This window comes from Schistocerca gregaria, chromosome 2 (assembly GCF_023897955.1).
Source record: "Schistocerca gregaria isolate iqSchGreg1 chromosome 2, iqSchGreg1.2, whole genome shotgun sequence".
Classification (NCBI taxonomy): domain Eukaryota; kingdom Metazoa; phylum Arthropoda; class Insecta; order Orthoptera; family Acrididae; genus Schistocerca; species Schistocerca gregaria.
In genome coordinates this window covers 47,193,803-47,218,531 of record NC_064921.1, presented here as the reverse complement: position 1 = coordinate 47,218,531, position 24,729 = coordinate 47,193,803, and the positions used below count along the sequence as shown (strand labels likewise).

Genomic DNA, 24,729 nt, shown 5'->3' with positions numbered 1-24,729 from the left:
TTTCAAGTATAGCATTCTGTATTCATCCTTAAGTATTAACTTCAATTCAAAACAACTCATCACAGTTTACTTTTAAACAGTGTACATATATAGGTTATTTAAGGTGCACAATCCACACCCTCAACAAAATCTCTTCCAATGCCAAGCAAAGTGTATCTCAAATATGTAATATTACTTGTGTCATAACTTTCTGTATATAGTCACATAGTTGAAAGACTCCCAGAATACTAAAAGATGAAATTAATGCAGAGCCAAACAAAATTTCAGTAGAGAGATTGAGATTATTTGCATGATTAACGTCTTTTTACTAGTAACTTTTCCATGTGACTTAACCTTTTTTCCAAATATGCAAAGTTACCGTAATTCCACAGCTTTAGTAAAATGAAAATTGACATTCACACATCAGAGATCAGCAGCAAGGATAAAGTAAGGGAATAATTGTACCATCAGGAACTTCAGTACAGAAGCAAATTGTACAGGTCTGGGTCCATAGGGATTACAAACAAAACATGTATCCCTGTAGAATTTGCCATAAAATAAATTATTTATCACACTTTACGTATTTGCAAAATGGGATGTAAAAGATTCATAACTTTTCCATTCCACATCGTATAACAGTTCACTTTCTCTTTCTTCCTTGTAATTTTTAGTTGTAGTACGTTCCTCAAACCGATTATTTTTCTTGTTTTAGGATAAACAATCCTGTAAGCATCTGGATGAGGATAAGACATCACTTCAAATTTAAATGTCAAAAACTTTTTGATTTTCTTACTAATTGCTCTGTGTCATTCATTGGTGTTCACAAGAACCAGGTCCCCAGTTCTGAATGGTTTGACTTTTACTTTTTTGACATTTCTCTGTTTTCTTAAATTGTATTGTTGTTCCATGCTCCTCCTCATGAATTCCTTCCCTTTCCTGTGCAGTTAAAAGTTTACATCAGCTCACGGAAAATGTTGTTAGGTTTTAATGTTGTATATAATTTAATAACAAGAAAATACAGTAACATAATGCTGTAAGCTATTTAAAATCTCTTCAAAATCGCTCATATAGTCTTCTATACACAATGATTTTTAGTACTGTATGTTCTCAACAATCTATCTATCTCTCTCATGTACCTTTCTGTTGGATTTCCAGCCATAAAATATAGAATATTTAACATGTGCTTTATGTATTCTAATTAACATGTGCTTTATGTATTAATACTCAGAAACATTTTACATGCTGTGGGAGTGAATTGTTCCCCATTATCATACATTACGGCTTTTTGTCTCCCTACAGTCTGAAAATAGTCTTTACACATTTCAGAGATGATGCTCCTGCTTGTAGCTTTTCTTAGACGGCAAAGTTTGTTGAATTTTGATAATAGACCAATTATCACAAGATTTGGCCAAATGCCCAAAAAATCGACCAGAACTAATTCTGTTTGTGTTTTTGGTAGAACATTTTGCTTATAGCTTCTACATGTTTGATTACTGATTTTTGTTCTCTGAAATGTGTTACAAGTTGTTAAAAGATTTCAAACGCGGCTTGCCATGCTACAAAATTATAAATTTTCTTGAAGTTTCTTTATACATATCAGTCTTCCACAATTTCATGTGCATCCAAATAACTGAGTCAGTAAATTATTCTGGCCAACATAATTTCAACTTGTCATGGCGCTATTTCTCCAAAAAAGAGCCCTCTTAAAGACTTTAAAGTACAATACTACTTTTTCCTTTCTCTTCATAGCAATGTAAATTTTTAGTACTTTCCAATTTTCATAATGATTTTGATTCCACTTGACGTCTTCACAAATCATATTTATCTCCTTTTATCTTTAGATCCTCTCAGAAACATAATTTTTAAATTTTTGTCACATTCTTCTCATTCTCAACCCCTGCCTCTTGATGCTAATCTAGACAATGTATCAGCAGTCACGTTTTCTGTACCTTTTATACATTTAATGGTGTGGTTAAACTGTTGCAAAAGATGTTCCCATATGTGATCATGCTGTTGTATCGTTTACAGTCCTGTAAATAGTACAGTAGTTTATGGTTTGACTACACAATATCATGTCTTAACAGATTGCTCCCGAATGTAAAAATGCCCACTGAATATTCAGTATTTTCTTTTCTGCAACTATGTACTTTTTTATGTTTCTGTAAAGTTCTACTTCCTAAAGAAAGTGAAGATTGCTCCACATTCCCATCTACAGATTTGTCTTAAAATAAATGAGCCACAATCCCACTATCACTACTGTCACATATTACAAAAAAGAGTAAAGAATGATAAGGTCAATGTAAGATTTGACTGTCACACAGTTGTTTATTTATCTTCTCAAAAGCTTACTGACAATTTTCTTCCCAAATCCAAATCCTGTTTTTCTTAAGAAGGCCATTCAAACATGGTGCATTAAAGGATTGTGCCCTTACATTAACCCAAAAAATGACTTTAACACTTTTCTTATTTCTAGGTTTAGGTAATTTTACTATAGCCAAGATTTTCTCTTCATCAGGTAAAATTCCCTGTTCTATTGTGCAAAGTCCCAGAAACTTCATTTTAGTCACTGCAAAACCAACACTTTCCATATTTTATAGTCATTCCCCCTTTTCTTACTTTCTCCCCCATTTCTCTTAGAATATTCAAATGTATATCCCAACTTTTCTGAGATACAAATATAACATCTATATATACAGTTAGTTTATTAAATAATTCCTTCCACATCACATAATCCAAAGCCCTATGGAATTCAGTTACAGACACGTTTTTCTCAAAAGCTACTTAGCAATATTGGAAACATATCCCGCCATATATTTTATAGAATCAGGCTCAAGAGAAATTTGATGTAAAATCAGAAACATGTTTTAAAATTTATTTAGAACCTCATCTACACACTTCAAAAGAAGTTTTGCGTCACCTCGGTTCCGAGAGATCCGGATCCTGTGCAGAAAATTGGAATAGAGATCAACATAAACATCTTTTCCGTTCTTTTTATTGCTCAAGAAAACAATACGTTGCATGTTGTACCACCATACAGAGAAAACTTCGGAGGTGGTGGTCCAGATTGCTGTATACACTGGTACCTCTAATACCCAGTAGCACATCCTCTTGCATTGATGTATTCCTGTATTCGCCATGGCGTACTATCCACAAGTTCATCAAGGCACTGTTGGTCCAGATTGTTCCACTCCTCAACTGATATTCGGCGTACATCCCCCAGAGTGGTTGGTAGGTCACGTCGTCCATAAACAGCCAGCCCTTTTCAGTCTATCCCAGGCATGTTCAATAGGGTTCATATCTGGGGAACATGCTGGTGACCCCAGTCGTTATACTGAAGGAAGTCATTCATAAGATGTGCACTATGGGGCTGCGAATTTTCGTCCATGAGGACGAATGCCTCGCCAATATGCTACCGATATGGATGCACTGTCGATCGGAGGATGGTATTCACGTATCGTACAGCCGTTACGGCGCCTTCCGTGAGCACCAGTGGCGTACGTCAGCCACATAATGACACCCCAAAACAGCAGGGAACCACTACCTCGCTGCACTCGCTGGACAGTGTGCCTGAGGCGTTCAGCCTGACTGGGTTGCTTCCAAGCACGTCTCCGACGATTGTCTGGTTGAAGGCGTATGCTACACTCATCGGAGAAGAGAACGTGATGCCAATCCTGAGTGGTCCATTCAGCATGTTGTTGGACCCATCTGCACCTCGCTGCATGGTGTCGTGGTTGCAGAGGTGGACCGCGCCATGGACGTCAGGAGTGAATTAGCGCATCATGGGGCCTATTTCCCATAGGTGCACGGAAAGCATTATTCAACATGGTGTCGTTGCAGTCAGGGTACCTACGCGCCTTAATCCGTAGGTAGCCGTCATCCACGGCAGTAGCAGCCATTGGCCTGAGCGAGGAATGTCATCGACAGTTCCTGTCTCTCTGTATCTCCTCCATGTCCGAACAACATCGTTTTAGTTCACTCCGAGACTCCTGGACACTTCCCTTATTGGGAGCTCTTCCTGGCACAAAGTAACAATGCGGACGCGATCAAACCATGGTATTGATCGTCTAGGCATATTTGAACTACAGACAACCCGAGCTCTGTACCTCCTTCCTGGTGGAATGACTGGAACTGATCGGCTGTCACACCCCCTTTCTCTAATAGGCGCTGCTAATGCATGGTTGTTTACATCTTTGGGAGGGTGTAGTAACATCTCTGAACAGTCAAAGGGCCTGTGTGTGTGATACAATATCCACAGCCAACATCTGTCTTCAGGAGTTCTGGGAGCCAGGGTGATGCAAAACTTTTTTTGATGTGTCTATTTACCAATTAAATATCACATAAGATACAAAATTGTTGTATTCTTCTGAGAGCTCTCCTGAGAGGGACGTGCCATGAACTACCAAAGGCATTTGAATTCTGTGCACATTTGCTTGAGTTATGCCGTGAAGCCTTAGAAATGCCTGCAGAAAAATTTTCGTATGCCTACCATCAAACCTTACTTCTTATGTATAAGCAGCACAACGATCTTTACCACTGGACTCTGCAGCACAGGACTTGCCATCAAACCTTACTTTGTCTATATAAGCAGCACAATGATCTTTACCACTGGACTCTGCAGCACAAGACGCCTTCGAAACATGTGATACACACTATTCTGCCCGGCGCAGTGAAAATCTTGATCATTTTTGTTTTTCAGTGCATTAACTGTTTTAAGGATGTGATCTCTTCCCTCACTTTCTATCTTTTGAAAACAATGAATGTGGGCACCCCTGGAAATGAAATCAAATTCATTGTGAGGTTATGTGATACTACTGCGAAGTACAACACACCATACACATTTTACAAATGAAGAAGTATGTAAGCACAAACAACAGGATTCAAATTTCACAATAAGCGTATAGCAAATCTTTTTACTTCTTACCTGTAGTGAGCTCCTGTTACTCGGTTTGGTACAATGCGGCGCACTTAGTTTTTATGCTCTGTCCCAGCCACTTTCTTCTGATGTACCAGCACTCTAGTCTCTTCTTAAAGGCCAATCACAACCTTCAGGTTCTCCACCTGCATTCATGATTACACACCATCTCACAAGCAATGCAACTTATAAGGGCAGCACTTCTTTAAGGAAAACACAATGTCTCTGTTGGCAAGATTAGTTACAGGGTGTGCCACTCTACTGCAACACCATGCGCCGCTCTTTCATAAAAAAGCAACAGTTGTCCATGACTAGTGCTGATTTTCCCGGAATCACGTTGGACATATGCTGTGTTTCTAAAACCGTCTATATTATAACCCTCGTTTTCTGTGGCACTAATGCCCTTTTAGCTGAGACAGTATTATCATCAGATGCATTCATACACACACACTGCAAGATGGCAGCACTAACTCAGCTTACGAGATTTTGGATTAATGCTGTTTTTTTCCAAGAAGCCCTTCAGTGACTACACAATGAAAGTTATTTGAACAACTAGAGAACTAGAAGCTACTGCCAATAGTGATGTGCGTACTATTCGAATGTATTAGACCGAATGGTACTTGGAACCAAATCGTTCCAAATCTATAAGTATCACTATGCATCTCAACGATACTAAAGCCAATAGAAAGTTAGCCTTAAACTCAGACAAGAGCCAATTAAACGTGAAAACACCACTAAATATTTAGGAGTTAAACTAGAGGAAAAACTGAAACAGAGAAACGCCATATTAGCCAAACAAGCAGGCAGCTCACGGGGAAGCGATCCAAGCACATTGTGCGTATTAGGTTTGGCACTCAAAGTTGATGTGGAACCCAACGAATCGATGAGGCTCATAAGTTGTACACTGAAACCGACGCCCACAACCTGGCTACCAGTTTTACACAAACTAGAATCAGCAAACAACAGACGCAAAGCTGCAATAAAATAGAGGTGGAAGAAAATATCAAACCTATGCGATCTCCCTACTCATCGTCATTTACTCAGAAAGGGCCGTCTGAAGTCGAGAACGCCTCTCAGGAAAACCATCTAAAGATTTTATGTTTTGAGGAAGAAGGTGTCGACAGAAATACTTTCGATGAAGTATTCTGCAAAGTGGATTCCTTATTGCTGACCTAACCAAACAAGTTCCTAGTTTTGACTGTCCAAGAAGATTCTGCACAAGATTACGAGAAAAAGAACTGGAAAGAGCAGCCGAACCAGCTTAGAGACAAAGTGGGATCTTGCAAATGATCCTTTCTAAGAGTAGACTACTTTCCTTGTCCGATGGAAACGATTATGACTCAGAGTTAGTTACTCGTTTGTTGACAACTGAATGGTTATCACAGGTGCCATACCTATTGACTCACTTTATTTCCTGTTAGAAATGCACGACGGAAATAATTTTGTAACTTTTCCTGTAAATGATACTAACTTGTTTCACTTTTAACTAGTTGAGAAAAAAAGAACACCTTCAACGACTAGAGACAGGACGTTCACATTCACAGGACGAGTACAGTTGTATGTTCTGCAGAAATGGTTAGAATTTGATTCTTGTCGTCCCGCAGATTCAAGGCCAGCATCGATATCTCGCCGTAACTGCACCTCCCAGTGAAATGTACTGCGGCTATCGTTGTCGCCATAAGCATAAGGTAATGAATTGGTGTGGCTTGAGTAGGCGCGTGCGTGAACCATACCGTCAAATCAGCGAGCTTGAAAGAGAACGCATTATTGGCACCAGAGAATGGACGGTTCCATCCGGAAAACTGATGCTCGTGTGGGGACGATTTGTTTCGGCAGTGGAACGTGTGTGTGTAGAATGGTTCATGCAAGTCTGTAGAACACTACGAGATGCGTCAGGTCGCACCACCCATCCCATCCCCCGAAAAATAGACACGTCACGCGAATGCCATTGTAGGGCAGATCTGCGTCCTCCTCTGCTCTGGCACAACAGTGGAACACTGGAAAACATCATACAACATCAGGGGTGACAGGCTTCGTTTATAAGCGCGCATCGTCCACTTCTCTGCCTACCTTCGGTGATTGTACAGAACATGCTAGATGGCAGTGGTGTGTGGAACCACATCGCTGGTGACAGAAATGGCACCAGACAGTGCTTTAGCTTGAATCCAGATTGTTTTCGGTTGAAAATGATGGCAGCATGACACAGGGGACAAGCATCACAGTGACTGCATTCACACAAGACATACAGCGCCAACTCAGGACCTTATGGTGTGGTGTGGTACTAGGTACAACCACAAATCACAGTCTATGTCCAGTGCGACCTACGTTAATGATATCCTCCGACCTGTGACCATACCCTTTCTGCAGAACACAAGACGACATTTTTAGGCAAGACAACGCACACCCACATGTTGCTGCACGAACACGTGCCTGAAACGGGTGTTACGATTAATCAAAGGAAACCTCCAGGTGGGAAACGGGGCCAGAAGTAGTTGGTTACTGTCGAGTTGCAATTTACAATTTTTTTATTGATTACTTCAACCATTAAAAGGCATTTCTTTGTCATTTGACCTGGAACAGATCCCAAAACGCTAGTAGGCATGAGTGCCTTTTCAAAACAATTTACTTTACAGTTAACGGCCAAGCCATTTTACTTAAAACCGACTTTGATAAACCATTTGATAACAAATCAAAATTTTTCAAGTAATGAAACTAAAACCTTTACTTTATCATTAATATCCAAGCCATTTTACTTAAAACAGAATTTGATAAAGCATTTAATAACGAAATTAAAACTTTTCAAGTAATGAAACAAAAAACCACCAATTTGCATACAGTTTCGCTACCGAACATGTAGGGAGCCAACTTCTTTTAAACTTTGGCACAACAAGATATTAAATTACAAGTGCTCGCTAACAGGGAGGCAGAACTAGCATTTTCAAAAGAAGGCAAGTAGATTAAAACAATCAAAGTAAAGGTAAAGTCATTCACCTTTCAAAATAACTAACAATTTTAAAACCACATAATTTTAAAAACCCATCAATTAAAGAAAAAAACTTAATCTTTTTAAACAGTGGCCAAAAATAATCAGAGTAAAATACAACCATTTAACATTTTACAATAACTAACAACTTTAATACAATGTCCTGCCACCAAAATGTCCTGGAATAGAAAGAATTAACAGACCGAGTTTAAGGGCGGCCACAATTGTCTCCCGAAGAATGCTCAGGCTAGAAGCGGACTAACAGACCCACAACGCCTCACATTCGACAATCACATCGACCTCACGCGAGGCCAGGGGAGGAGGAGGAATCAAATCAAGAACCATGATCCCTGTCCAAAAATACACTTCCTCTCAGGCAGTACTAATACGAAGCCAAAAGATCACTGCCTATAATTACTCCGGCGACAGGGACAGGAAATCCGAACGCTGGAGGCCACAAGGCAGGAACAATGTAATCTGAAACAATAATCACTGCCCAAAAATATACTTCCTACCGGGCAGCACTAATAAGAAGCGGAAGCGATTACTGTCTATAAATACACCGGCGACAGGGACAGAAAACCCGCATGCAGGAGGCCACAAGGCAGAAAAGATGCTGGTGGCACAAACCAAAATTCTTGAATTAACATTTAAATCTTTAACCAACATAACTTGCTGTTTATCAGAGAAACAGCAGGTGAACTCCGATGCAAAGTTCCTCATACCCGACCGTGTATGCGTCGGCAGGGTACCCAACTGGGCACAGTCACGCAGCCACGCGCTCTGTCACCGGAGCCCCCGTCTTCTGTGCACCCACGGCGGCGAAATACCACTCCTAGTTACTAGTCCATCATTCCCGTCTCCAGACGGAAAATTTAAAGACATCCGTTGCCGCTCCCACCAAGCAGTGACTCGGAACCACAGCCGTGGCCCCCGGGCGCTCACAGCAAGAGCTTACAGCCTTCTCCCGTCAATTCGTCCCACTCGTCTCGCACCGCCAGGATAGACCACGCTGCATCTCGGAACAACCACCAACTCTCCACGGCCACGCCACGCCGCGGTCTCTTCGTACGACATTCTCTCATTCCCGATTTTAAAACCGACCGACCGACTCGTCACTGCTAGGCGACCAACCTCCCCCCCCCCCCCCCCCCTCAAAAAAAAAAAAAAAACATGTTATTCCCTTACACAAGGCTAACAGGAAGCAACGACTCGAAGATCGAGAAGACCAGACACGCCGGCAGAAGGGAATCTCAACAGAATCGTACGCGGCATAACGATAAATATGAAAGAATCAATTAAGGATGGAATGGAAGGACTCAGACCAATCTTAATAGCGCGATATATGTTGAGAGACGACACACGGCTCAGTGTCTTCTTGGTGTCACAGGATGTCAGCCTTCTGCCCTGACCTGCCAGATAGGCAGACTTGGCACCTGTTGAAAATGTGTGGGATATGATAGAAATGATGTGTACAGTGGTGTGATTCAATGCCAACCATCACAGATTAACTCTGGAACCAGGTGACCGCAGCCAACTCAATGCCAACCATCACAGATTAACTTTGGAACCAGGTGAACGCAGCTTGGATAGTTATACTACAGGTCTCCATTAGCGCCTTATACCCGTCGACTCCATCACGCATAGAAGAAGTTATAATGGTGGAACCTGTGCCTACTGGGCAACAGGACAAATAGTGAACATACTAATGTACATGAACGTCCTGTCTCTAGTCGTCCAGGGTGCCACGTTTTGTTTTTTTGTTGTTGTGGGAATGAGTGTAGATGTGAGTGCGCACCCTGACAAAGGCGGAAGAGCGCGAGCGCTGAGTGCGGTGTTTGCAAGCAGACTCGCCGCCGGCGCTGGTGTCTGCGTTCAGCGGGGCACTGCTGCAGCCGGGCGCCGCCTGGTCTGCCGCCGTCCGTGTCGTGGCTGCTGGACGGGCAGCCGCTGAGCCCCTCCGCCGTGCCCGGGGAACGCAGGGTAGAGGTGAGTCGCCAGTCGGCGCTGGTGTCAGTAGTGGTGCACTGCAGTCAAGGTAACTGAGCCATTGGCTGGTACCAGCAGCCGGGAACGGAGTGCCTGCTCCTACACGTGACACGTGCTCGTGCCATTGATAGTTCCATAAAAAGAAGCACCTACAGTCGGTTATAGCGGTCTTCTTCACTGACGAGGAGGGCAGTGGTAACAGCCGCAGCAGCTCCTTTCCCTCCCCAACACTTCCGCCGTGCCCGCTTCTCCCCCACTCCAGAAAACTGTGTCTCCTTGCAAGACACTGCGAGTACATGGCGCAGCGGCAACACAGCTTGCTCGTAGAATCCGAGAAACAACTGTGACTGGCTCACGCTCAGCCACTACGAATCAACTCACTGAAAGAGCAGTCACAGTTTTAAACAAATATGGTAACAGTAGTTTTATTCGTCCATGGATCACTTTCACAAGGATACTGGACATGTCATCTATATCATTAAATAGCGAAAACAGTCAGTCATTCGTAGTTTCAGACTGCCTATGTAAAGCCTTCCAGGGAAAACAAAAATTTGTTTTTCAGTATTTCGTACGATTATTAACTGAAGCAGTATATATGTGAGGTTTCCAGCACACATTTTTTACCTTTGTGACAAGACATGAACAAATCATTAACGTAGTGTCACCAATTTTAAGAGTAGCATCATCCTTATCAGTGACGAGCTACACACCCTCCCCTCTGTTTCCAACCAATCACAGCAAAATATTAAAATTAATACAGCCAATAAAACTCCAAGATGGCAGAATTTGCCCAATTTTACTATTTGTAAATTTAAAACACCTCCTCCTCCAACCAGCCAATCAATAATCCAAGATGGGAACTAGTCCTGTTGTTCTTTGTTTCTCCACCCCTCTGCCACTCACACTCAAGTATTAACATGTTGTTTAATAAATGGCGTCAAGTTAAATTACTTCCTTAAGATTTACACAGAATTCCTTTCAAATATGTACCTCTGGTATAGTTTCAAAATGATGTGTAAAAATGGCACCATTACTTACTCAAAACTGCATACACATACGTGGTGGGTGGTCACACTTAAAATGCATCTACGCACATCGGTCCAGTGTGGTTTGTAATTATAGTACGACAGCGAAACGTGATAGATATGCAAATGTTTTACTGCGGAATCGATTTACATTACAAAAACATGGTTATCGAGAACAGAGAACGTTCGTTGTTAGTGAAACTGTTTTATATGAACGGCAGCAATTACAGTGCTACCTTGAGAGAGTATCGCCGACTGGTAGATCAGAGGAACGACCCGACGTTATTAAATGGTTTAAAGAAATTTATTGCAATAAATGAGAGCTTACAAGACTTAACGACTGTCTTACCTGTGATAAGGTGTCCCTGATATTTATAGTATCGTGGTATTACTTTACATCTTGAGTTATTGCGATACAGAGCCGAGTTTCTAGTGGTGACTTGTTGGAGCCATTTTCAATAGTCAAACCACTGTACCAAGGAGCGATTAGAGGACCTGCTGGACAGCTGCGTTATGTGGGTTTCATGCGAAACTGGCGTAATGCAATTCAGGTCGTTCGGATACTTTTGAGTATGACTGTACAGGCAACGCAGGTACGACCTTTACATACCAAAGCTGACTGGACCATTACCTTAGCGAACTCTTACTTATGACAGTCTACGGTAGCCAACTATTCTATTTACTATTCTACTTGCGCGTAATAAATTGATGCCACCTGGGAAGGCACGATGACAGCAACGTGTACTGGATTGCCTTTCAGCAGGCGTGAACTAATTCAATGCGACAATGATACGTAGGTAATTTTTGTCTACTTGTTCTGACATGACTGCTCCCTAGGGCTATGCTACGCAACTTCACAACTGCGAATCTTACGAACCAAAACTTGGAGAGATGTTCTATCCACTGAGGTTTCATTTCCCTGTATGTCTTATAATCTTCGCGAAACCGTGTTCTGAAACCCCGCAGGTACTCATGAATAAACTTTCGTAGTTATTACATAGCTCTTTGTTTCCCAATTCGGATTGAAATAGAGAAGGCAGCAACCCCTCTGGTGCTACACCTACAAAAACTAAATTTACGAACGCAGGAGCGAGAGACCTACTGGTCAACACTTGCATACACCAATCGTTTGTATTCACGCTCAACTTTCATAGCACGGTTCCACTACTTTCGAAAAGCTTAAAGCTATGGAGAGTAGCTTTTGTGTGACGTAATCCGAAAGCTAAGCTTAAATTTACCGATTGGCTCTAGTTTTTGTGATAACTATATTTATTGTTTCAGTCAAGATAAGACGCAAAAGTATACCAGATACCTTAAGAAAGTAATATACGAGTACATGGTTTCGTGGTGATATATACTGATAAAATTCTCTCGGGTCTCCAGTCGGCGAAGTGGTTTAAAGTGCTGGAGCTTTCTATCAAACACTCTGGCAATAGCTGAGGAGTGCTCCTTCGAAAACTCGAGCTTTTTAAACCGGTTGAAGAATTTTACTTTAAGACAGGTTTTTTTGGGTTGTCTCTAACGATTTGTTTTAAGAGGGACCCTACTCGACAACCTACAATATTCATTTGAAACTACTCCATCAGTGAGGTATCCGGGTGAGAGGTTTTAAGTAGTTGGAACTGAACACGCGAGTCAATTTGATCGTACACAATTTCTTTGAAATGTTCTGCTTTGAAATGGACTAAACATCTGTTCTAAATAAAGCATTGCAATTCAGTCCACTTTTAGTCCTTTAGCTAATTCACAATGAGCGTCTGTAAAAAAGTTCCCTTATCTGTGGACTGATAAACAAAAGTGTTCTCAATTTTTATAAACTGATCGTGGGGAACCGTTGAAGTAAGCGAACGCCGCGTTGGGTTAGCCGAGCGGTCTAAATCGCTGCATTCATGGACTGTGGGGCTTGTCCCGGCGGAGGTTCGAGTCCTCCCTTGGGCATAGGTGTGTGGGTGTGTGTGTTTGTCCTTAGGATAATTTAGGTTAAGTAGTGTGTAAGCTTAGCGACTGATGACCTTAGCAGTTAAGTCCCATAAGATTTCACACACATGAACTTTTATATATATTTTTTTCTTTATTTTTTAAGTAAGCTAACGCAGAGCCATTTGTTCAAATGGTTCAAATGGCTCTGAGCACTATGGGACTTAACATCTATGGTCATCAGTCCCCTAGAACTTAGAACTACTTAAACCTAACTAACCTAAGGACATAACACATCACCCAGTCATCACGAGGCAGAGAAAATCCCTGACCCCGCCGGGAATAGAGCCATTTGTACTTGAACGTTTTACAAACTACCGTACTTAACAATCCTCAATTTTATATGTAATACCGGAAGCAATACAAATGGTTCATGAACATTATTAAATGTTCCAGAAGTTAACGACGGTCACTTTGGCCAACTTTTTTAGGTCCACTCGTAAACGCTCGCCAGTCACTGCCCAGGGAGAAAAACCAGGTCGTACATAAAGTAAATAAATTCGACTGTAAAAATTTTAAGGGTGAATTGTAAAAGTATTCGTAACAAAGTTCCTGATTTTATTGCTCTCCAGGAAAGTTGTCGCACTCAGATTACTTTCAGGGTCGAGGAATGAATGAAACCCGAAGTAGAAAGGTCCGAAATATTTTATGATGCATGCAACGTATAGCGAAGTGACAGATTAGACAGCATAAGAGGGATGAGTTATCATTTCAGTCGACGAAAACGTTATGACTATCGAGGTCGAAATTGAATTTGACTGTAAACAGATCTAGGTGAATTTCAATTAATTCATCGGGTGTTTTTACCTGTCATCCGAATCCACTAAAACAGCAGTAAAATCAATCAAAGGATATCTACGCTCAGTAGCGCCGAAGGACTTCGAGCACACAATATTAGTTTAGTGCGACTAACTAAGTATGGGCTGGAACGGCTAAGTTTTATTTGTGGTTGGTACAGGCAGACAACCGACCTTAGTGGCCGTGCGGTTTTGGCGCTACAGTCTGGAACCGAGTGACCGCTACGGTCGCAGGTTCGAATCCTGCATCGGGCATGGATGTGTGTGTAATGTCCTTAGGTTAGTTAGGTTTAATTAGATCTAAGTTCTACGCAACTGATGACCTGAGAAGTTAAGTCGAATAGTGCTCAGAGCTATTTGAATCCTTTTTGAACAGGCAGGCAGTACTGCAAAGTACGAGAGACCTTCAATAAGTATTTCAAATTTTTTTCTGAAACGAGGTTCGTTTATCCCGGATTCCAATAAGCTATATTGTTCCTCACTTATTTGCATACTAAATCCTATTTTTCAATATAATCTCCGTTCAGTTCGGCGGCCTTACGCCACCTTACTGGGTGGTCCGTACGCCACCATGGTACCACTCTACTGGCCAACGTCGGAGCCAACGTTTTGATGAATCCCCATCATCCACGAAGTGCTTCCCGCGGAGTGCATCCTTCATTGCGCAGATGGTCATTCCTTCCTCTTTATGATCTTCTGTAAGTCAGCAAGGAACCAGTAAATGCCGATAACGTGGATTAAGGATTGAAAAGAGCCGTTGTGATTTAACAACAAACTTCGGCAAGTGCAGAGAAGTACAGAGACTGTTGCACTCCCGCTTCGAAAAAGAACGCAGAAATGTCGATAGGCAGAAGTTAGTAGAAATTCGTGCTCTGTAAATAAACTGATGTGCAAAGCAGACAAGATTGTGCGAAGAATCCTAAAATATTTTCGTGCTACGTAAAATCGCTAAGTGGGTTGAAGGGTTCTGTTCAGACGTACATATACCAGTCTATTGTGACGATTCAAGACAGAAAAGGATGGATGGTGTTTTAAATTTCGCGTTTAAGGAATCGTTCACGCATCAGGATCGTACAGACATACCATCGTGTGATGGCCACACCAAGTCCCGTATGGGGGCATCCCTGGCGCTGAAAAACAGGGAGAAGAGATGAAAACAAATAGGTCGCCTAATCCGAGATGGAATGCTATATTGCTTTCGCAGAAAGTACTCTTTGGCCTATGCCCCTTAGTTAACCCGCATTTATCGCGAGTCTCTCGCCTAGCGCTAAGTCCGAACCGACAAAAAAAGCGAAGTTGGCTGTCATATGTTATTGTGCAAAATTACAGCTCCGTACCAGTAACTTCGATTTGCTGAAGGGTTCTTGGGGGTATTCAATTTCTAATGTAACAGATTACCCTGCCGAACAAAACTTCAGTCCATAGACCTGTACAGATTTAAAAAGCATCGCTTGTAATAATACTTAGCTTGCACTTTTCTCGCACGATACTATGCGAACAACATAAGATAGATTTCCGGTAAGCATTTGACAGTTACCCGCTATGGACTGTACACGAAATTACGAGGATACGGAATGGGATTCCAGATATATGAGTGGTTCGAAGACTCCTTCAGTAACAGTACCCAGTAAATTGTCCTCGACGGCCAATGTTCATCATATACATAAATGATCTGACAGACAGGAAATCTTCTGTTGTTAACTGATGATGCTGTGGTGTATGAGAAGGTGTCCTCGCTGAGTGACTGTACGAGGATGCAAGCTGACTTAGACAGAATTTCTGTTTGGTTTGGTGAATGGGAACTTGCTCTGAATGGTTCAAATGGACCTGAGCACTATGCGACTTAACTTCTGAGCTATTCAGTCGCCTGGAACTTAGAACTACTTAAACCTGATTAACCTAAGGACATCACACACATCCATGCCCGAGGTAGGATTCGAACCTGCGACCGTAGCGGTTGCTCGGCTCCAGACTTTAGCGCCTAGAACCGCACGGCCACTCTACCGGCTTGCTCTGAATCTAGAAAAAAGTCAATGAATGTAGATGAGTACCAAAAACAATCGCATAATGATCGAATACATTATTAGTAGTGTACTGCTTGACATGATCATGCCGATTAAATATCTAGGCGTAACGTTTCAAAGCGATACGAAATCGAACGAGCATGTAAAGACGACTGTGGAGAAAGCAAATGGCGGACTTCGCTTAGCTGAGAGAATTCTGGGAGAGTGTAGGTGAACTATAAAGAAGATCCCGTACAGCACATTTGTGCGACAAATTCTAGAGTACTAGCCGAGTGCTTGATATACTCACCAGGTCAGATGAAGGGAAAACATTGAAGCAATTCAGAAATGTGCTGCTACGTATGTTGCCACTATGTTCGATCAACGCGAGAGCACTACAGACATGCTTCATGAACTCAGATTGGAATCCAAGGAAGTAAGAAGATGTTCTTTTTACGAAACACCGAATAAAATGTTGTGAGAGCAAAGATGCTGACTTCTGTAAAAGAGGACATAGGCCTAAGAAGACCAGGAATAAACGAGATCCCGTGTCAGAATGCAATAACATTCATTGGCCAGACATATCGCATGGTTAAAGGCAGATGCGATGGACATATATGACTCACAAGACTAGGTGAGTTAGAAAAATCTTCCGTTGTGGGACAATCTCTTGATACGGGACGTGGCATGAATTAAGGAGAGACGAATACCCTCGTGTACACCTCCACGTACTGGGACTCTGTCATTAAAGAAGCACCTTAAGTACCAACATTAAACTATTTATTTAACAGTGGCGTGTGTTTTTAACTCAGCAAAACGTGGGAATCAGCATTGGTGGCAGTAAGAAATCGTCGGCCACAAAAGAACTAATTCAGCGAAATAACGTCGATGGGGAATCAAAACAGGACAGCTAAGTTTGGCCGAACACCTTGCTCACACACATTTACTGCGGTCTGCGGATTGGGACGAAACTTTACGGTGCCATGTTACATTCGTTGCTTGCTTCTCTGACAGAGGGCTCTGTATGCCAACGTCCCCTGCAATAACATTACGATTCCGACTTTTGGCGCCCGTGCTTTCCGAGCAAAAGCAATGTCTGAATTGGCGAGTCAGTTACACATGAAGAGATCGAGCAAGTGACTTGTGGGAATATTGTAGAGTTCAGACAATACAATCCGACGCTACAACTAAAATCCTTTCAAGCAATAACTGTGTTCTACGAGTTATAGGGTACCCTCAACCTCTATATATACTTAGTAGATGATGAATAACTTCATTATGTATTGCTATGTAACACAGAAATATGTCCACGAAGAACTCATCAGAGTCTACAGAGAAAGTCCAGATCCCAGAAAGTGACATAATCCCAATCTCGTAAGGATTGTAAGTAGGCTGTTTAGGTTTTTTCATTGGTAACGCCACATAGCGCTCTGTATGAAAAATCACTGGCTGTGCTGTGTGCAGTCAGTGGCTGGTTGGCATTGTTGTAATACTCGCCATTGTAGTGTTGGGCAGCTGGCTGTTAACAGCGCATAGCTTTACGCAGTTGGAGGTCAGCCGCCAGCAGTGGTGGATGTGGGGAGAGCGATGGCGGAGTTTTGAAATTTGTAAGACTGGATGTCATGAACTGCTATATATATTATGACTATTAAGGTAAATACAGTGTTTGTTCTCTATCAAAATCTTTCATTCGCTAACTATGCCTATCAGTAGTTAGTGCCTTCCTTCGTTTTAATCTTTTATTTAGCTGGCAGTAGAGGCGCTCGCTGTATTGCAGTAGTTCGAGTAACGAAGGTTTTTGGTGAGGTAAATGATTTGTGAAAGGTATAGGTTAATGTTAGTCAGGGCCATTCTTTTGTAGGGATATTTGAAAGTCAGATTGCGTTGCGCTAAAAATATTGTGTGTCAGTTTAAGCACAGTCATGTACAATTGTTCAAAGGGGATGTTTCATATGTCGACCCTTAGCCGAGGATACCTCACTGAAATCTTCTAATTTTACTTGTAGTTTGTGTAATTAGTGTAGCTATTGTTTATTCCTAGCGCGTAATTATAGAGAGAATTTCCTTTGTAGTTGTAGTTTTCCATTGTTGTACAGTAAAACAGTTGTGGCATGCATGTACATTTGCAGCAAGTATTTCGCACCTGCGCTTGCAATTAACAAGATATTATTTTCAATGCTACGTCAATGTGTTTTCTTATTTTGCTCTTCAAATTGTGCTTCTCTGTGTTTGTTGTGGTCTTCAGTCCTGAGACTGGTTTGATGCAGCTCTCCATACTACTCTATCCTGAGCAAGCTTCTTCATCTCCCAGTACCTACTGCAACCTACATCCTTCTGAATCTGCTTAGTGTATTTATCTCTTGGTCTCCCTCTACTATTTTTACCCTCCACGCTGCCCTCCAATGCAAAATTGGTGATCCCTTGATGCCTCAGAACATGTCCTACCAACCGATCCCTTCTTCTGGTCAAGTTGTGCCACAAACTTCTTTTCTCCCCTATCCTATTCAATACTTCCTCATTAGTTATGTGATCTACCCATCTAATCTTCAGCATTCTTCTGTAGCACCACATTTCGAAAGCTTCTATTCTCTTCTTGTCCAAGCTATTTATCGTCCATGTTTCACTTCCATACATGGCTACACTCCATACAAATACTTTCAGAAACAACTTCCTGACACTTAACTCTATGCTCGATGTTAAAAAATTTCTCTTCTTCAGAAACGCTTTCCTTGCCATTGCCAGTATACATTTTATATCCTCTCTGCTTCGACCATCATCAGTTATTTTGCTCCACAAATAGCAAAAGTCCTTTACTACTTTAAGTGTCTCAGTTCCTAATCTAATTCCTTCAGCATCACTCGACTTCATTCGACTGCATTCCATTATCCTAGTTTTGCTTTTGTTGATGTTCATCTCATACCCTCCTTTCAAGACATTGTCCATTCTGTTCAACTGCTCTTCCAAGTCCTTTGCTGTCTCTGACAGAATTACGATGTCATCGGCAAACCTCAAAGTTTTTATTTCTTCTCCATGGATTTTAATACCTACTCCGAATTTCTCTTTTGTTTCCTTCAGTGCTTGCTCAATATACAGATTGAATAACATCAGGGAGAGACTACAAACCTGTCCCACTCCCTTCCCAACCACTGCTTCTCTTTCATGTACCTCGACTCTTATAACTGCCATCTGACTTCTGTACAAATTGTAAGTAGCCTTTTGTTCTCTGTATTTGGCCCCTACCACCTTTAGAATTTGAAAGAGAGTATTCCAGTCTAAGTTGTCAAAAGCTTTCTCTAAGTCTACAGATGCTAGAAATGTAGGTTTGCCCTTCCTTAATCTAGCTTCTAAGATAAGCCTTAGGGTCAGTATTTCCTCACGTGTTCCAACATTTCTACGGAATCCAAACTGATCGTCCCCGAGGTCGGCTTCTACTAGTTTTTCCATTTGTCTGTAAAGAATTCGCGTTAGTATTTTGCAGCTGTGACTTATCAAACTGATAGTTCGGTAATTTTCACATCTGTCAACACCTGTTTTCTTTGGGATTGGTATTATTATATTCTTCTTGAAGTCTGAGGGAATTTCGTCTATCTCGTACGTCTTGCTCACCAGATGGTAGAGTTTTGTCAGGACTGGCTCTCCCAAGGCTGTCAGTAGTTCCAATGGAATGTTGTCTACTCCTGGGGCCTTGTTTCGACTCAGGTCTTTCAGTGCTCTGTCAAACTCTTCACGCAGTATCGTATCTCCCATTTCATCTTCACCTACATCCTCTTCCATTTCGCTAATATTGTCCTCAAGTACATCGCCCTTTTATAGACCCTCTATATACTCCTTCCACCTTTTTAATTTACCTTCTTTGCTTAGAATTGGGTTTCCGCCAACACTCTTGATGTTCATACAAGTGGTTCTCTTATCTCCAAAGGTCTCTTTAATTTTCCTGTAGGCAGTATCTATCTTCCCTAGTGAGATAAGCTTCTACATCCTTACATTTATCCTCTAGCCATCCCTGCTTAGCCATTTTGCACTTCCTGTCGATCTCATTTTTCAGACGTTTGTATTCCTTTTTGCCTGCTTCATTTACTGCATATTTATATTTTCTCCTTTCATCAATTAAATTCAATATTTCTTCTGTTACCCAAGGATTTCTACTAGCCCCCGTCTTTTTACCTACTTGATCCTTTGCTGCCTTCACTACTTCATCCCTCAAAGTTACCCATTCTTCTTCTACTGTATTTCTCTCCCCCATTCCTGTCAATGGTTCCCTTATGCTCTCCCTGAAACTCTGTACAACCTCTGGCTCTTTCAGTTTATCCATGTCCCATCTCCTTAAATTCCCACCTTTTTGCAGTTTCTTCAGTTTTAATATACAGGTCATAACCAATAGATTGTGGTCAGAGTCCACATCTGCCCCTGGAAATGTCTTACAATTTGAAACCTGGTTTCTAAATCTCTGTCTTACAATTATATAATCTATCTGAAACCTGCAGTATCTCCAGGCTTCTTCCATGTATACAGCCTTCTTTTATGATTCTTGAACCAAGTGTTAGTTATGATTATGTTGTGCTCTGTGCAAAATTCTACCAGGCGGCTTCCTCTTTCATTTCTTTTCCCCAATCCATATTCACCTACTACGTTTCCTTCTCTGTCTTTTCCTGCTACCGAATTCCAGTCACCTATGACCATTAAATTATCATCACCCTTCACTACCTGAATAATTTCTTTTATTTCATCATGCATTTCTTCAATTTCTTCGTCATCTGCAGAGCTAGGTGGCATATAAACTTGTACTACTGTAGGAGATGTGGGCTTCGTATCTATCTTGGCCACAATAATGCGTTCACTATGCTGTTAGTAGTAGCTTACACGAATTCCTATTTTTCTATTCATTATTAAACCTACTTCTGCATTACCCCTATTTGATTTTGTGTTTATAACCCTGTAGTCACCTAACTAGAAGTCTTGTTCCTCCTGCCACCGAACTTCACTGATTCACACGATATCTAAATTTAACCTATCCCTTTCCCTATTTAAATTTTTAACTTTCCTGCCCGATTAAGTGATCTAACATTCCACGCTCCGATCCGTAGAACGCCAGTTTTCTTTCTCCTGATAACGACATCCTCTTGAGTAGTCCCCGCCCGGAGATCTGAATGGGGGACTATTTAACTCTGGAATATTTTACCCAAGAGGATGCCCCCTTGCTTTCAGCCGTTCGCAGTACCAGCACAGCAAGGCCGTTTTGGTTATTGTCACAAGGCCAGATCAGTCAATCATCCAGACTGTTGCCCCTGCAACTCCTCAAAAGGCTGCTGCCCCTCTTCAGGAACCACACGTTTTCTGGCCTCTCAACAGATACCCCTCCGTTGTGGTTGCACCTACGGTACGGCTATCTGTATCGCTGAGGGACGCAAGCCTCCCCACCAACGACAAGGTCCATGGTTCATGGGTTTTTTTTTTCTATGTTATCGTGTGAAATATTGTGACAATAATGGCGTGTGAAAAACGTAATACTAGGCTCCAAAGTAAACTGAGAATTGACAGTGAAGACAAAAGCAGTGTGTTATCGCCACCGAGTTTTGAATTAACTAATGTTCAGAGTAGTAATTTGGTAATTGTACATAGGGAGATGGAGCGGGGTGCAAATAATAGTGTAGACAGTGAAACAATTAGTGAACACGGAAGCATTATCGATCTATCGGTCGGCAACAGCTCGCCTCAGGATTCCGAAATGACAGGACACAATCTTGCAAACACTGTAGATTCAGGTTTTGCGTCCTCACCGTTTTCTCAAATAAATCAAGACACATTTTCTGCTTTTCAAAATGCGAATATTGCCGGTTCAAATGCACTGCCGAATAGCACTGAGGAACATGTTACAGACACCAGTGCACTGTTATTACAGTGAATGCAACAAATGGGACAAAGGCTACAAAAGTTAGACAGAACGCTTGAACAAAATTAGAAACAAATGGGACAAAATCTTCAAAAGATAGACACAATGGAACCAAATCTTCAAATGTTAGACCTTGGAACAAAATCTGAGACAAACACAGCAAAAGCTTCAAAAGTTAGACACAGTGGAACAAAATCAGAGAGAAACACAGCAACAGTTAGACACAATGGAACAAAATCTTTGGAAGTTAGACACCACACTTGAACAAACACGTGAAGATTTAACTACTGAGTTACATAACATTGAATCTAAATCTCAAAGAATCTGTAATGACGTAAAAACACAACTTTGTGAGCATTTTCAGCCTATTTTTTCGCGGCATGAAAATGCATTTCAGAATCACGAAGCAGCCATAAAAGAACTGCAAACTATTGTTCGTGAAAATCACGACACCTCGCAACTTGCAAGAATTGAGGAAAACTTAAAGGACACAGTAGATTCGATTTCAACACAAATGGACACTCTGAAACTTGGTTCAGAAAAACACACTGAGGAAACGTGCTCACTATCGGAGAAAGTAGCAGAACTTTCGGATCAGTTCACTAATTTATCTGCAAAGGTAAATGATGATCTGAATGACACAAGACCTGTAGCCATCACTGACACAGAAGAGTATGAACAAATTAAGAAATTCAAACAAAATCAGAATCAAATTAATACGCAACACCAAAGAGAAATCCGGGAAGTTCAAGATCAGCTGACACAGGTAATATAAGAATTACGTATTTCAGAGGACACTCGCGCTCCAACACGGGAAGAGGAACTTTGAAATACGGAAAAGCCACAAAATAATAACACAGGGCATTTAGGAAATTATGAAAGAAATTGGCAAGGTGCACCGAATTTTGAGTTGGAACCGCCGACACGACGTAACAATGACCGATATGCTACTCGCCGACACGATGATTTTGACTGTAAGCTGTTCATTACTGCACGTAAATTCAAAACATTTAAGAATTCTGGCAACGACATCCATCCAAAAGCGTGGCTCCATCAATTCTCTCATTGTTTTCCTCCTAACTGGTCATTAGAGCACAGATTAGAATTTATGTGTGGCTACTTGGAGAATGAACCAGCTGTAAGAATGCGATCGGTCATTCACGATTGTCACAGTGAAGGAGAATTTTATCATGCCTTCCTCTCAGCATATTGGTCTCAAGCTGCACAAGACCGAGTAAAAAATAGCATCATAATGACGAAACATTTCGAACAATCTGAATTTTCCAGTCTTGTCAAATACTTCGAAGACATGTTACATAAGAATCAGTATCTTTCAAACCGATACAGCTCCTCAGAACTCGTCCGCATTTGCTTAATCAAATTACATGAACATTTATGACAGATTATTTTAGCAGGACGATGCAAAGACGACATTGAAGCTTTTCAGGGACTGTTACAAGAACTGGAAATTGACACTGACAATCGCGGAACGCGAAAACAGGGCACAAGAATTACAGGTCACACCTGTCACAATTCCGCAATGACAGAAATAATACACGACAAGGCGATTCGTACTACGTAAATCGTGACCAAAACATCCACCAACCGTATGACAACCGTTGGCAGAGTAGTAATAGTTACAGGGAAAGATCACCTCTCCGCGGTAATGACTATCACAGAGACAACCATAGAAACAGACAATATGGGAACAAAATTACTATCAAGGGAGACAGAATAACTTCAGACGAAACAGTTCAGCGCGCAGTTACGGTTCAGGAAGAAATTCCCCACCGCGTGACAGGCAAGAAAGAAACTATGGAATCTACCGACATGACGATAGACGATATAATCGTAACGACAGACCTGAATTGCATCAGAACTGGCGAGCTTGTTTGAAGCAGGGCCGTCTCCACAAGGTGAATTTGTGGAAGTTAGGTCTCCTAATCCCAATAACGGCGCGCGCCAACAAAGAGACAGACAATGACTTGCACCGCAGGCAGCCGCGTGCGCCGGCTGGTTCAGAGAAAAATAACGTAGACGTTAACCTTGAGAACAATTTTATCATTCTTTAGCGACATATAACACATGATAATTGCTTTGAAGTTGAAAGTCTGCGCACCACAAAGGGTAAGGATTGCACCAAATTTCACATGCAAAACCGTTTATTGAAAGATACTCTGTTTTTTAACTTTTTCTTTGCCATAAAGCTGTTCACTTCACGTTACTAGTATGCTTTGTCACACTTAAAACCGTTAACATGCAACAATGTTTTGAAGTTCACTATCCAGTCTAGAACCTAGGGAAAATATTTAGACAGTATTTACGAGTGCATTGTTATAGTGAACAGACGACACAGTGTGTGTATATTCTTGCTTGTTAGTTGCACGATCACGTAACGACTATATGGCCTACATACTTAGAACATATACCAGTACTGCTAATGAGATTTTACTGAGACATTTTGGTTTACTTGAAAATTCATTATGGATTTAAAGTGCTTTCTCAGAGATACCAGATGACACAGTGGTTAGTTTATTTGATAGCTACACGATTACATCACGACGCTACTAATGTGTGACACAATTTACATTGTGCTTTTGCGGTGTATCTGTTTTGTATCTGCACAGTTTTTCTGAATTCTTATGGAAAGGGAAACATGTTTTAGTAGTAACTTTTGTGGTATAGCTACAATGAGACAACCTTTTCTGTAACACAACAATACGTTACAGCACAGAACTTTCTTCATCATGGCAATAAGCGTAATAAGTAAGATATCTATACGCAAAGCATTTCACTTTTGTTTATCATGAGGTAAGTACATTGATTCTGCAGAACTCAGCTTCCGTAGGACGATAACTACGACACTCCCACAGAGACTATCTTACAACAAGACGCACATTTAGCGCTACAGGACACGCATTTGAGTGATTAATTTTGTACTTAAACCATTTATTTTTAAAGATTTTTGAATTACAAAGAAAGTTTTCCGTGATACGTTTCATTCGATTGCTGTAATCGGTAACACCTGAGAGTATAATTACATTAATTCTCAGGGGGATACACGCCTGCTTTGTGTACCATGTGTTTGGCAAACACAAGGAGCCCTAGCTAATTTGGTATTTGCTTATACAACTTTACACATCGGTACCATATGTCTCTAACACATAAATTACA

The 24,729-nt window shown here is 41.3% G+C and overlaps 1 protein-coding gene across 1 annotated transcript in view; it reads left to right on the top strand.

Moving 5' to 3' along the window:
* LOC126335633 (Down syndrome cell adhesion molecule-like protein Dscam2) overlaps positions 1-24,729 on the top strand; it is a 123,902-nt gene that overhangs the window by 17,797 nt on the left and 81,376 nt on the right. The window contains exon 3 of the mRNA XM_049999088.1: positions 9,723-9,863. Within this exon, the coding sequence (XP_049855045.1) occupies positions 9,723-9,863 (141 nt within the window). The remainder of the gene's footprint in view (positions 1-9,722; positions 9,864-24,729) is intronic.